Raw genomic sequence first — 14522 nt, 5'->3', positions numbered from 1 at the left:
TGCATGTAGGTAGACGGACAAAATTAATATCTCTTTACTGTATGTACTGTACTGTAAGGCTCTGTTCAGGCTATTCAATTATTATTTTTTTCTTTTTTTAATTAGTAGACACTTATAAATTATAGAATTATTATGAGACTCAATACCTTTAATGGTAATCCATTAGAATAGTCTGAGATTACTGTAGTAATATAATTAAATAACAAAAAATTTTGATTACATTATAATATAGGGTAGAATTCTATGAACAGATTTACTAAATTAAAAAGTGATGGAATATGCATCGCCTTACCCCTTTAAACTAGTGACCTCTTGTGGGATGTTCATAATTAATACATAATATAAATACAATAATTTGAATGTTTGAATTAAAAATAATATTGTAAATATAAATATATAAATTTTATTTTAATTCATAATAGTAAATATTGATATTTTTTATTTTTTATTTAAAATATAAAAACAGTATAATTTTAATGTATATATAAAAGCTTATGTTTTTATTCTAATTTAAATAGGTATTATGGTTAGTTTTTATAAATAATCATAATGCATTATTCAAATGAATTTGTTTAATTATGAAATGATCACTTTTTACAGGCATAAACAAAATTATATTGTATACAGCATATTTTCCCCCTAAGTATATTCTTTAAAATAATATTGTAATAAACAATAAAATATTATAATTTATAACTCTTGATAACTATATTCAATATTTGGATTATGATATTTGATTCAGTTAATAATTTAATAAATATGCTAATTATTTAGAATATTTTTGAATATTTTGATCAGGATGTAAAGTAATATGTTTAAATTAATTTAGTATATTATCACATTTATACTTCGTAGTGATAGATCATAACAAAGTTAGTTCTTTAAAGCCATCAATGTTCTATAGGCAAGACATAAATATATTTTATTTATATTTTACTGGTGTTGACATTATAAATCAAAAAAAAAATAAAAATAATTTTAATGAAATACATATATTAGACATAAACAATATGATTATGATCAGTTGGTAATTAGTGTTTTAATATACCAAAACTTATTAAAAGGTAGAGCCATAATTAGAAACTAAAATATGGTTTTATATTGTTATTAATTTTTGTAAATGTGAAATAAAAACTTTGAGCTTTGTGTATTCACATAATATAATAATGTGTATGTGGTAACAAAAATTGAAAAGAAAAAAATAATAATTATAGCTTAAAATTGAAAACACTTACAGCAACATTGGGATTTAACAACATTTTCTTTTCGCTCCTTTCGAGTGACCTTTTCTTAAATTCACTACATCATTGTTCTGATGTGCCTGACGTTCCTTGGTTTCCTTTTTGTTCCGCAATACTTGTTTAGTAATCGACATGAACATCTATAACATATTTAGAAAAGTTATATATAAAATCATTGGATCATTTTGGGATAAATTATTGAATTTTAATTTTAGAATGGCCCAACAATACAATAATTACTATTAATATCAATTAATAATTAAAATTAAAAGACAAATTTAATTTTTAAAGTAAATTTTTTTTTATTAACATGCTACACCTGCCTGTGTTGTTCCTATTTTACAATTATTACAGCATACCAGATTTTACATTCAAAATAATCTATTTTATTCAGTTAATTTTGAGTGTTTTTTTTTAGAGTGAATTTTACTATTATAAAATTTAAAGCCAATATTATGATTCAAGGCATATTGGAGGTTTTTATTGATATTTTAGTTTTTAAGCAAGTTATGATCATTTTAAATTGTACATAAAAATAACAGCTATAAAATTCTTATAACTTACTTCATAATTAAAATATCAATGAAAGCCTTGAGATGCTTTGGATAATAATCCTACTTCTAAATTTTATATTAGGTCAATTCATTATAATTTAAAAAATAACGGAGTAAAATCAAATACATGGAACGTAAAATGGCGGGTGTGAGTCCTCATAACATATTTTCTTTAATGAAAATTATACCTACTAAAACAGTCATAGGCAAAACTACGGGTCATGGCCTGGCCTAATACTGACTGAATAACATACTGATTTAATAGAATTTAAAATTAAAAACTTATTTTGTAATAAGAACTTTTTTATCATTGGCCTGTCCTAAATTTTTTTTAGTTTCACTTATAAAAACAGTTGTTTGAGTTCAAAGTTTATTTTTTTTTATTGCTTTTTAATTGATTATAAACTTATTTTAAAGGCATTATTTACTTACAGATTGTACTACTTATACTATTAAAACATAATTTAAATTTTTGATAATATAATCAATATTTGCTAAACATATATAATTTATATTATTGCATAAACCTAATATTTAATTTAATTTAAATGAAATTTATAATATCGAAAATTCAAAAGTCAAAACCAAACCTTTGATGGAAATTTAATATTGAAGACCCAATAGTTATGTACCTATACATACATTTTGATATCAACTTCATTGAACTTTAATATTAAATTTTAGAAAGGAGAATAGAAATTGGAAAGTAGTTAATACAGGAATAAATGAAAAAGTGATATTTGACTTTTAAGGGGATACAAGAGAAAGTTAATCAGAAATATAAAAAGATTATGGGAAGAAACCAGATCAATTATTGGCCTTAAAGTTCAATACCTGGTAGTTACCGTCATGCAATATGTTGCTAGGTGAAATTTTTTATAATTTTATAATTTTTGTAATTTCAATCATTTTTTTTTCACATGGTTGTTTTTTGCATGCATCACAGCATAGTCAACATTACAAAAAAAGTGACTTAAAGAAAAAAAATAATTTTTTACAATAAATAAATAATATATTAATAATAAAAATGTTCACTTAAACATTTTTGGCATGTCTGCAACATAGAGTAATACAATTTAAATACTAGTATTCAGGAATATTTAAACTCCTAACATGACTAACCAGAAGAGTAAATAAATGGGTTCAGTATTTTAAGAGATAATAATTGTGCTATACCTACATTTAACTAATATACTACAAACATAAAATTAAAAATTAATACTTTACTAATTAAATAATATTACTACCTACGTAAAAATGTTTTAGAGAAGTAAAAAAAAAAAAAGTTATTTATGTCTATAAACAATAATGTATATTATATAGGTATTTCATATTAAAATATAGATGTGTATATCAGATATTTTAAGTATATTTGATTATTCATGAATAAATTATGATTGTTACCTGTTCAACATTTATGTTGTCTTTGGCGCTTGTTTCATATAATTGGATGCCCATTTGATCAGCAAATCTTTGAGCGTCTTCTGTCAACACTACTTTTCGATCTGGGGCATCGTTTTTGTTTCCAACTGAAAAATTGGTCATGGGAATAAATAAAAAAGCAATTCAATTAATTTAATATTTTTGTTGATCAAAAAAATATTTGTTATAATAGAATATTAAAATATCTTTTTTATTTAAGACAAAAATCAATAACTAGTTTTAATTTGCTCGAACATAGAATAATTTATACTTGACATTTTTAACTTAATTTGTGATAGTAATAATAGGGTAAAATGTTAAGATTAATTCTCAGTTGTAGTTTAGCAGACATCATTATTTTGCTAAAAATGGATATTTAATGCATCATTAGGTATATTATAATGTTTAATAATTAATCTTTACTTAAAAGATACTTCATTACATTTTATATGACTAATTTAAATTCTTTTGTGTAAGTAATCGTTATGTACACTTAAATAAGGTAGAATATTATCATTATTTTATAAAAAAAATTAAAAATACTTCAATGTAAAGCGATAAAAATACATTTTTATAACAGTACCTAATTAAACTAATAGTTAATATAAACAAGATATGCTGTTTACCTAATATCCTATTGACAACTTCACAATTTTGGTCAATCTCGTGTAACCATCGTTTGACGTTTGCAAATGAATCCCCATTGCTAACATCGTATACAACTATAACACCATGTGTACCTCGGTAGTACCTGTAAGTAGAATATTTGAAAAAATGTAACATTAGCTATATACACATAAATTCAAATGAAATTGTACAAATATGCAGTCCCTTACGTGGATGTTATTGTTCTAAATCTTTCTTGACCTGCAGTGTCCCATATCTGTAATTTCACCTTTTCTCCATCAACTATAACTGTTCGGATTTTGAAGTCGACGCCTATGGTCGTTATATAACTACCAGAGAATGTGTTATCGGCAAAACGAACAAGCAATGAACTTTTGCCAACACCTTTAGAGAGAACAAACACATTATTTAAAAATCATTAGTTGAGTTAAACTTAATGGAATGTAATTGCTTAGGAGAGAGCACATTCGGCCACATTACGAGCGCTCACCACTATCTCCGATGATTAACAGCTTAAACAGATGATCATATTCTTTAGCCATTGTGTTTGCGGACGTCCAGGGTAAAACAATTACGGTTCACAAGTACTGTCTTATTGTGACATCTATGGTAATATCATCAGGTATTGTACATTGACAGTGTAATTTGGACCGGAACCAGAGCTACTGTAGTCGGATAGTGCGGTGAAATATTCTGTAATGATATTGTTTAACAGCAGACACGAACACTGTACGATGGAACACTTACACGAAATCATGTATAAAAAATGTAAAAAAATTAACAGCACAGGCAAAAAATGAATACGAATTAAAATTTCTCATTACAATCAAAACATGAATCATCCACAGAAAAAAAAAAAAAAACGGAAAACAAAAACGGTTCGCTGATAATGAAGAAGTTTCAATGTTCCACCACGGTCGCATTTCACGGTAACTCGTCGATTATCATCCCGGGACATTCTCTCAGTGATAAGTGATGATAACATTCCCACCATGGTTATTCCTTATTGGTTATTATTATTTATTACTCGTAGTTGCAGAGGCCCGTGAAAGCGAGGAATACCGAATAGTAATATTATTATTTATTAATTGCACTACGATTGTTGTGATGTGAAGCGGGCCGGGGCATAACCCCTGCGTATTAAGGCATCAGGCATCAGGCATTTATATACCCACCATGCCTATATCGGTTTTCGTGTATTGCTGGGCCGCTTAGGACATACCGGACATGGCCCATGTAGTAGGAGTATATTATAGGACGTCATGGCCGTAGCCTTAAGCATCTTGTAACTCGTTAGTTAGTTGTTACACTCCGGGCGGCGATACTGTGAGAGGTTGGAGAACCTTTAGGCTATAGCGATAGTATAATGATATTTGATAACGTCCAGGTTTTTATTTGAAATATTTAAAAAATGTCCGACATTGTTATTTATTAAAATTAAGGGTTTAATAATTCACATATTTTTGTTCAATAATAATTGTAAATCATTATAATATTATAGTTGTATTTATTAATAAGTTATTGATTGTCAGGTAAGATTTGCCGAGACTTTAGACTTATGTGATATTATTTTTTTACTAGGTTGTTTTGATGGATTATGATTTACTTTTTAGGTACCAGTTTTACTATGAATCGAATTGGATTTTTTTCACACATATTTGTCTTCATTCTTTTAAAAATTTTGGCTCACGCTAATCGAATCAATGGTGGTTCGCCCCCAGTTGTATTATGGCATGGAATGGGTAAGATAAATAATTAAAATACAATTTCTTCTTTTATGACGTACATAATATGTATGTAGTAAGTTATTATAGGTACATTATAATTTATCCTATTACATTGTACCATATTTTGTATCTATTTGTTGGGTTTTCTGTGTTCAAAAATCTTCTACTAATACATACTAATACCATTGATTATTAATACTAGTTTTTAAAATCAATGCTAATACTTATATTTAATTTATACTTTTATAGATTTAATGAACCATAAAAGTTATGTAATTTTCATTATTACAAGGTATTTTCATGGGTTGACCGGGTTTTCATGGGTTGTCAATTTTGTTTAGGCAAACAAATCAGTGGCGTCATTTCAGTTTTTATTAGACTATGGCAACTTTTCACTGCTTTTCCGACTCAAAATTGTTTTCACTCAAGTTCTCATAGTATAGTGCCATAGTGGTTATGGTGTGGAGAGGAGGGTGTTGTAAATGTGTCCACTTAAGGTTGATGTCAATACTAGACTGGGGAAATGCTCCAGTTGCCCCCCCCCCCCCCACCCCTCCCCCAAATGAGGCCAAACCAAGCAATTTTAACATATATTTTTTTTTTTTTTTACTGTTATTAAATATTGAATTAATTACAAACAGAAGATTGTAGTTCTAAAACAATTATTTTGAGCACATATGTGATATTATTTATAATATATTTTAAAAGATTACAATATATAGTCACAATTTTACAGTTTTGTATACAATATATATTTATTAGTTAGTACATCTGGGTATTGATTTATAATGTTTATAAAGTTTATAAAGTTCTAATATTATGTATATTTATTATTTTGTAACAGTAACACATTTTCTTTATAAAGACAAAATAATATTTTCATTTTAGGCGATAGCTGTTGTAATCCATTAAGTCTTGGAAGAATTATTGAGTTATTACAGAAGAACTTGGAAACCGATACTTATGTGAAGTCGTTACAAATTGGAAAATCTTTTGAACAGGTTAGGTAGATTTCTTATGTAGATTTATTATTTACATTATGACAGTTTTTTTTTAAATGTTAATGTTAGAAAAATTAATAACAAAGCTGCTAAAATTATGGAAGAGTGTTCTAGGGCCACTTGAGTTTTCCTCACTATACTCCTCTACAAGTGATTTTTTGAATTAAGATGTAAAAATATTACATTTTTAGTTAATCAAAACACAAAACGATTTATAATAAATTACCCATGTATATATTTTTTGATATGATAAATAACAATTTAAATATTTTAGTAGTCCGGTCTAATGGGAAAAGTATGTAGGGGTCTTATTCTTTAACGCCAAAAAAAAAGAATGTTTCTGTCAAAAACTTACTAAACCTGTAATTTTTAATTTTTAAGTATATTTTGTATTAGTCAAGTCAATAGGAAGTGTCACTACTGGGTGGCTTCTTTCAACAATCTTCACATTCACGTAATATTTTTAGCCCATATTCTTATTGTGCCCCCAGGGTACAGATTGTATATTTCATAAAAAAATTTAAAAAAAAAAGTATATTTTGTTTTGATAAGATCAATTTTGCATTACCTAGAAGTCACCTCCAGGAGACAGCTCTCACTGACTTACAAACATTTTATTTTTATAAAAAAAAATCAATTTTTCGACAAGAGCAAGTAGGATCCGCTTGTGTTGTTTGTATCTAACTAACAACATATCAAATTATAGTATTTTACAATAAGGAAAACCCATTTTACTCTGTTGTTTTTAATATTAGTGATAACTGATGATTGATTTATTAACAAATTTAAAAGTAAAAATATTATCCACAGCATCCACATTTTTTTTTTCGATAGTTTAGTTATGAACAAAAATTATTAAAAATTTAAAAAACATCAGAATGTTCATAATTTTATATCTTGTAAGTGGTGACATATATATACAATTTTGGGTGAAACAAAAATCAATCCTTTTCTGGTTTTGGTGGAAATACATTTATTTTTTTGACGGAAACGATACATGACCCTTTGATATTATGTGCGTGTAATTATAAATTCAAAATCAAATCTAAAATCTGGTTTAATCTTATACATTTCAAATGTTATAAAATGTAAAAACCATAATAATTAATTTTGTTTTCTTAATAATCATTTTTATTTTATATCATAATATATTATGAATTTTTGCTTAAAATTTTCAATTTTGGTACCTATATAATTTGTGTAATAACTAAAATAAATAATTTTTTTTAAATAGTTCTATAAAAAAATCTAAATAACCTAAATAAAGGTCGTGATTGATTTATGCGGACACGCTATGCTAGTGGCCAGGGTCATTTCAGAAATGTGCATGGAATGCAAATAATTAACCAATATCCAACCATAATCGGATGTGATCTCAAAGCAGGTACTCTCAAGTTTAAAAATTATTATGAAATATTATAAAATATTAATAATTGATCATTTTTTCTTTAATACAAATGAAAACAAGTGGGTATATATACATAATTCTATAGATTATTCATTTTTTTTTTAAATTAAAAATGATTAAGCTATAGGAAATTCAAAAGATAATTTAAGATAATTAATACTAATGTAGGTACTTAAAATGTTAAATAAATGTATCTATTGCAACTGTAACAACTGATAATTTAATTAAAATTAAAAAATTAACACTCAGCATCTAGCTATTTCATTAATAAATCATTAATCAGTGGGTACCAATCATATATAAGATACAACTTAGTATAGCAACATATGTTTAGTGAATTTATTTATTTTATTATAATATGTAGTATGTATATTTATAATTATTAATTTATAGTTAGTACTTTTTAATATACTTAATATTATACCTATCATACTGTATTAATTGTACGTCTTGGGTTGATGTGAGATGATGGTTACACAACTTTAAATTTTGCCATATCAATTCAAATTTAATTTGGCGTCACAGTCCTATGCAAATAATAACTTCAATATTTTAGTAAATAATACTTATATGTATATTTTTTTTACATTTTAATATAATATAGGACGTGAAGAACAGTTTTTTCATGAATGCTAACCTTCAAGTTAAAGATGCTTGCAAACAAATATCTATGGATCCAAAATTGTCTAGTGGTTATAATGCTATTGGATTTTCACAAGGAGCCCAATTTTTGTAAAATAAAAATATGTGATATATGAAAGCAGAGTATTATGATTTATGTAATATTTTCTTTCAGGAGAGCGGTTGCACAAAGATGTCCTAATCCTCCAATGTTAAATCTTATATCTATAGGCGGCCAACATCAAGGAGTTTTTGGTATGCCAAGATGTCTTTATTCTAGTCACAAATGGTGCGAATATATAAGATTAATTTTGAACAAGGAAGCTTATGCAAAGTAAACAAAATTAATTTTATGAAACAACACTTTAAAAATTGTTATTTATAAAAAAAAATCATTCTTAATTATTACTTAATATAGTGAAACCTCACTTGATGGACACCTGTAGTTAACGGACACCTCTCATAGTGAACAAAATTATACAAGTCCCAGCAAATGATAGGGATTTTAATGTATTTCAACCTGTATATTATGGACATGGACAGTAATATTTTTTCCTGATACCTTTATAACAGACAACAATCTTTAAACTCAAATTTAATTGCATTCATATGTATGACACTATGCAACAGTGGCATGGATTACGACCAATTATAATATACTCATATATCGCAGATAACTTTAACGTTAACTGTGGTATTTATAATTATTTTTGTATCATGTATGTATGTGTATCTATATTTAATATCGGATTTATATGTATATGAGTTTGACTAAAATAATATTAAAGCCTGTTTACAACAGCTACCTGTCTATGACAGACACTTTTGATAGTTTTGTGACTACTTTATATACAGGTTTCACTGTACTATTTCATATTTAATTACCACTTCTTTCTTTTGTACTTCAAAGGAAATACTAGCACCTAAAAACGCTCCAAATTATATTTATGACATTACTTTAACCAATGCCTTATATAATAAATTACTACTAACATTACTATCAGTGGCGCCGATCTATATTTTATGTATGGGGAAAAAATGCCGGTGTTAGACCCACCTACTTAAAAAAAATGTTTAGGTATTCTCAAATAGTGCATTATAATCACAATATATTGCCTTTGAATATTAAATACCACTAATGACTTATCACCTGCCCACCCACCTGACCCACCCTTAAATAGTTCTGGGGAATTTTCCCCTATTAATACCCGTGTTCAGCGCCACTAATTACTATTAGTAATTGCTGCTTTATATGTGTTGTAAAATATTTAAATAAATTGTATCATCAAATCATTATATTTTATAATATTTTTTAGATGGGTACAAAATTCATTAGTTCAAGCAGAATATTGGCATGATCCAATTAAAGAATCAGATTATATAAAAGGTAGCCATTTTTTAGCAGACATCAACAATGAACGCGTTATTAATAAAAATTATCGTGAAAATTTGCTTAAATTAAAAAACTTTATCATGGTTATGTTTACAAATGATACAATGGTTATTCCAAAAGAAAGTGAATGGTTTGCATTCTACTCACCTGGTCAAGATAAAGAAATTATGCCACTTGAACAGTCTGTATTTTACCTTACAGTAAGTAATTATATTAATTATATTGAAAATCAAAAATTAATTTTAATCATTGGCAAACCCAGTAATTTTTGGCAGCTTATGTACCATATCTTAACAATGTTCATTCAGGCTACTATCATTCATATAAACATTTTACTATTATAAACCAATATACATTTTAACTATGGAAAATTAAAGATTATAGAAAAAGAGTTTTTAATTAATTTTCTGAAATTTAATTAAATACTAAAAAGTAAATGATAGTTTAAAGGAATTTTCAATTTTAATTCTTCTATGACAAAAATTATTTGGATACATGATGAAATTTATGAAAATGCAAACTCTAGCTAATTTATATTGGGTACCTGCCTGTCCATAAATTGTATATTCAATTTTGCAGTGTTATAAATTTATATTTTGTAACTTGTATATATTTTAGGACCGACTTGGTTTGAAAGTATTAGAAGAAAGTGGACGGTTACATTTCTTGTCAGTTCCTGGTAATCATCTTCAGTTTTCTGAAGAATGGTTTTTGAATGAAATTGTTAACAAATATCTCAAAGAATAGCATACTAATATTATAATATTTGGTGTAAATAGTTAATCAATTATAAAGAAAATCAGAATTTTGTATGATTTAATTATATTTTGTTATTGATATAGCTTACTATTGTTAGTATGTGCATTTTTTTAATGTGATTTTGTAAATGTTTTTTTAATTGAGTGTAACATTTTATAATATTAAAACAAGAATTTTATTTTAAATTCTGAGCAGAGTGATATAATAGTGTTATATTTTCAAAATATTTTGACGGTTTTTGAACTAATTATACTGTATATATTTGTCATTTTTGATTTTGTTTAGTTTTTTTCTATAAAAGTCGAAAAGAATTTTTTTCTCTCTGTCAAAAAGTTTGAAAATTGAATACATGGTACCTCATAAGTCTTTTATATACCAATCTAAAAATATCAAAAATATTTAGTCACAATATTTTTTTTATAATCATTTAAATTTTAAACTTAAAATTTGGAAATCACAAAACTGCGCAAATTATTTTGTTACCTAATTTATTTGAATAAAAATAATGCATACTCACATTTTAATATATGCACTATATAGTTATTATATTTAGCACAGTATCATACTTCATAACTAGTCCTCAATAAATTCAACATAATATCTAATACATATTATTTGATACCTGTTACGTAATTACTTTTAAGGAAAAAACTTGTGGTGGGATCAGAGTTTTTTTCACACGATTAGTTTATAATTAATGTTTTTACCATAGGATCAAAACTAAATAGAAAGATATATTTTTTAATTTCATATTTAAATCTTAATTTATTTTGAATAATTTTAATATTATAAGGCGACTTTTTAAATAGGCTATTCCTTCATTTACAATAAGTTTTGCGTTAAGTGTCCTCGATACTTCCGTCAATTTGAGATCAAAATACCCTAAGTTTTGATAAAATTGAAGTTTGTTTACGTTGTTTGATCTTGTATCTAAAAAACTTTGAACTAGACAGAATATTGTCCATAGATATACTACGGAACGATAAATCGAAAAAATTAAATCTTAAACTATTGTGAACTGTACTTGAAAACTTGAAAATATGATTTTTTTTTAAATTGAAATTAATATTAAAAACGGAGTGTTTCGTAAGATCTACAGACATTTTTCTGCTGAATTCAATAGTCAAAAGTCCGTACAATTTATGGTCCGTGGTGCCAAACCCGATTGAATGCTTGGAATACTGCCGTGCCTACAGAATTGTTTTTTTTCCAAGGGTCTAATGGTCCCTTAAACAAGATTTAGTGGCCCGTGATTTGTCCATTAAATTTTTAGTGAACCATTAAATTTAATAAATTGTTTATGCAACCCAGCATTACTGTCCTATGTAGTCATGTAGTTGATGTATGGTCGAGTGTCTTATTCTGAATCCAAATTGGGTGTGTCATATTATTGTTCAAGATTTAGTTATTTTGATGTACCTAATTCAAAAATATTTGTTGCGGGGATTCGAAACTTTTCGTATATTACTACATTTTATATTAATTGTATGATAATAGGCTGACGTGACAGTTTCCGAATCGTTTAACGTATTGCATTAATTCAAATTTAACACATCCATTACACCTACTCAAAGATGAGATAATATACTATTTCGACTCCTATTGTACAGCAGAGCGGTTACTTATATACTTTCCCACATTTTTAAAATATATTTTTATTTACATAAGTACGTTTTTTTTTAAGCTTGGAGGGAGGTTGCAGATTTGTAACATTTTTTATACATATTAACTATCCATAAGTATAGTAACTAATTTGAAGTAATAATTTCAAAAATAAAACTTGCAAATCTATATATGTCAATTTAATCGATACCCATTAAAAAGTACCACCCGGTGGAAAGGGTTGTGGAAAGGGAATGGATTTACAGCTGCCTCAATAATTTTAATAGCCCCTTAAAACTTGTTAGTCAATTAAGAATTTGAAAAAAACAATTGTGCTTTAGGTAGAATGCGACTCTATTATCGCCTAGACGTGTGTGATGGTACGATAGTAACCTTGAAACTGACAATATTTAATAATAATAATTTGATATAATTGACGTAATTGCATATCATACGGAATATTTTATGTGTTTCACAATAATACGGCTGTGAAGTTATTTCTTAAAATGATTGGGTCTGCATGTATATGACAAGAATAATAATAAGTATAAACTTTAGATTATAATAATAGTATCATATAATAAGCACTAGTAGGTATAATATAATATTAATATTATCAATATGATCTAAGTTATAAACATTATGATCATACAAAATTATGTCCTTATATATATGATTACCGAGTATTTCTGAGCAGTCTATTATGCAAGGGCGTAGGTTTTTGTTTAGTTTTTAGGAAGGGGCATTTGCACAACTCAAGTCTATTAAATTTAGTGGCCTGGGATAATATTTAAATTGCCTAATCTACTACTCTTTTGTTGTGTACAACCGTCAATATAATTATAATAATATAAAATAATAGGCAGGTAGGTATACTACCATAAAATTTTATTAACAAGTCGTAACTGACAATTATTATTATTAACATCCTCAAAAGTAATATAGGTAATTATAGGTATAAGGTATACCTACAAAATCGTTATACTCCGGGTAGGTACCTATAAAGTTAATATTCATATAAATGATGAAAATATTTAAACGATTATAGTGCTGTTGTGATGTGAAACGGCCAACTGCAGTTCGTTTTATCTTTTTACAAAAACCTTTAAGGACTAGTTCCATGATCACGAGAAAAATGAACGGCGAATGTTCTATTTATACATTCGCGTCCATTCGTTTTGAAAACGCGTTTAAGGGGCAACATTTAGGCAGTTTCTAATCTTGTCGCAGCCCTGTGTGTTGGTTGTAAATGAAAATGATTATTAGCGTGAGTGAAATTAAATGCGGGCATCGACTATAACGCGGTGTAGAGAAGAATCTTTTTTATTTGGTCACGAATCTTCTCTACATCATGGACCATAGACACAATAACATAATATAATTAATTATAATTCTATTATATGTCTATATGGTTGCCGCGCACGGAGCCGCCAAACCTATCTCGTGCGCGCATGCACATAACTCGTTAACCATAATTTTATTATAAATTTCACCACACGAATTTTACAACAACATACTTATTGTTTTGACAAAATCAAAGTTAGTTGACGTTGTCCGATTTCGATTCTGAGAAAAATATTTGAATTCAGCAGAAAAACGTCTGTACATCGTACGAAACGTTTTCCGTTTTAAATATTAATTTTAATTTTAATTATGATTCGAAAAAGTTCATGTTTTAAAGTTTTCAATTACAGTTTACGATAAAATAAAATTTAGTTGTTACAAAGTGCTTCGTAGGATCTATAGTCAATTTTCTGGCGAGTTCAATTTTTTTTTCAGAATCAAAATCGGACAACGTTAACTAACTTTAATTTCGTCAATACTTTAGGTCTTTTCAGCCAAAATTGACGGCAGTAGTGAGGCCCCATAAGTCATTTCATCGAGTAAATTATCAATCGTTATTTTTCAAATTTAAAATTCAAATACAACACACAAGATTTGTTTAAATTATTTAACTTTAAAATAATTTACAACTTAAACTTTTCAAACAATTTATGCACCTATTTATATCGCTCATCGGTCATCCTTAATTATCGTCATTCGTTATCGTCAAAATGAAAAAAATTTTTGATTTTTGTTTCCGCCGAATCTAATCCTATATGAATTATACTATTAGTAGATATCATTAAAAATTACATTAGGGTCAACACATGGAGGTGGTTCTCGT

At 26.8% G+C, this 14522-nt stretch overlaps 2 protein-coding genes across 3 annotated transcripts; one reads left to right on the top strand and one right to left on the bottom strand.

The window, feature by feature from the left end:
• Nucleotides 1–485: 485 nt before the first annotated feature.
• Nucleotides 486–4694, bottom strand: LOC132940445 (ras-related protein Rab-35). The gene is made up of 5 exons (XM_061008063.1): nt 4335–4694; nt 4054–4228; nt 3844–3968; nt 3200–3324; nt 486–1381 (listed from the first exon to the last, which is right to left on the bottom strand). Exons 1-5 carry the CDS (start codon nt 4384–4386, stop codon nt 1250–1252), a joined length of 609 nt encoding a protein of 202 aa, XP_060864046.1. The 5' UTR covers nt 4387–4694; the 3' UTR covers nt 486–1249.
• Nucleotides 4695–4823: 129 nt separating this feature from the next.
• Nucleotides 4824–11035, top strand: LOC132940444 (palmitoyl-protein thioesterase 1). Of its 2 annotated transcripts, none has more exons than XM_061008062.1 (7): nt 4824–4912; nt 5458–5586; nt 6460–6572; nt 8585–8712; nt 8777–8935; nt 9918–10194; nt 10613–11035. In XM_061008062.1, the coding sequence occupies exons 2-7, from the start codon at nt 5472–5474 to the stop codon at nt 10739–10741; spliced, it is 921 nt and encodes a 306-aa protein (XP_060864045.1). In that variant the 5' UTR covers nt 4824–4912; nt 5458–5471; the 3' UTR covers nt 10742–11035. The 2 variants fall into 2 exon arrangements, with proteins under 2 accessions (XP_060864045.1, XP_060864044.1); XM_061008061.1 differs by lacking the exon at nt 4824–4912 and adding an exon at nt 4926–5376 and having other exon boundaries at nt 10613–11032.
• The last annotated feature ends 3487 nt before the right edge of the window (nt 11036–14522 follow it).

This window comes from Metopolophium dirhodum, chromosome 3 (assembly GCF_019925205.1).
Source record: "Metopolophium dirhodum isolate CAU chromosome 3, ASM1992520v1, whole genome shotgun sequence".
NCBI lineage: Eukaryota > Metazoa > Arthropoda > Insecta > Hemiptera > Aphididae > Metopolophium > Metopolophium dirhodum.
Note: the sequence above shows the minus strand (reverse complement) of the source record. Positions and strands in the feature narration are given on the sequence as shown.

Bases quoted from the DNA above. Each gene is read 5' to 3' on its own strand.
- LOC132940445 (XM_061008063.1), bottom strand. From the start codon at position 4,386: ATGGCTAAAGAATATGATCATCTGTTTAAGCTGTTAATCATCGGAGAT. The intron at 3,969-4,053 runs GTAAGGGACTGC...TTCTACTTACAG, and splicing joins TTTAGAACAATAACATCCAC to GTACTACCGAGGTACACATG. The intron at 3,325-3,843 runs GTAAACAGCATA...CCAATTTTTCAG, and splicing joins AGTTGTCAATAGGATATTAG to TTGGAAACAAAAACGATGCC.
- LOC132940444 (XM_061008062.1), top strand. From the start codon at position 5,472: ATGAATCGAATTGGATTTTTTTCACACATATTTGTCTTCATTCTTTTA. The intron at 5,587-6,459 runs GTAAGATAAATA...TTTTCATTTTAG, and splicing joins TGTATTATGGCATGGAATGG to GCGATAGCTGTTGTAATCCA. The intron at 8,936-9,917 runs GTAAACAAAATT...AATATTTTTTAG, and splicing joins AACAAGGAAGCTTATGCAAA to ATGGGTACAAAATTCATTAG.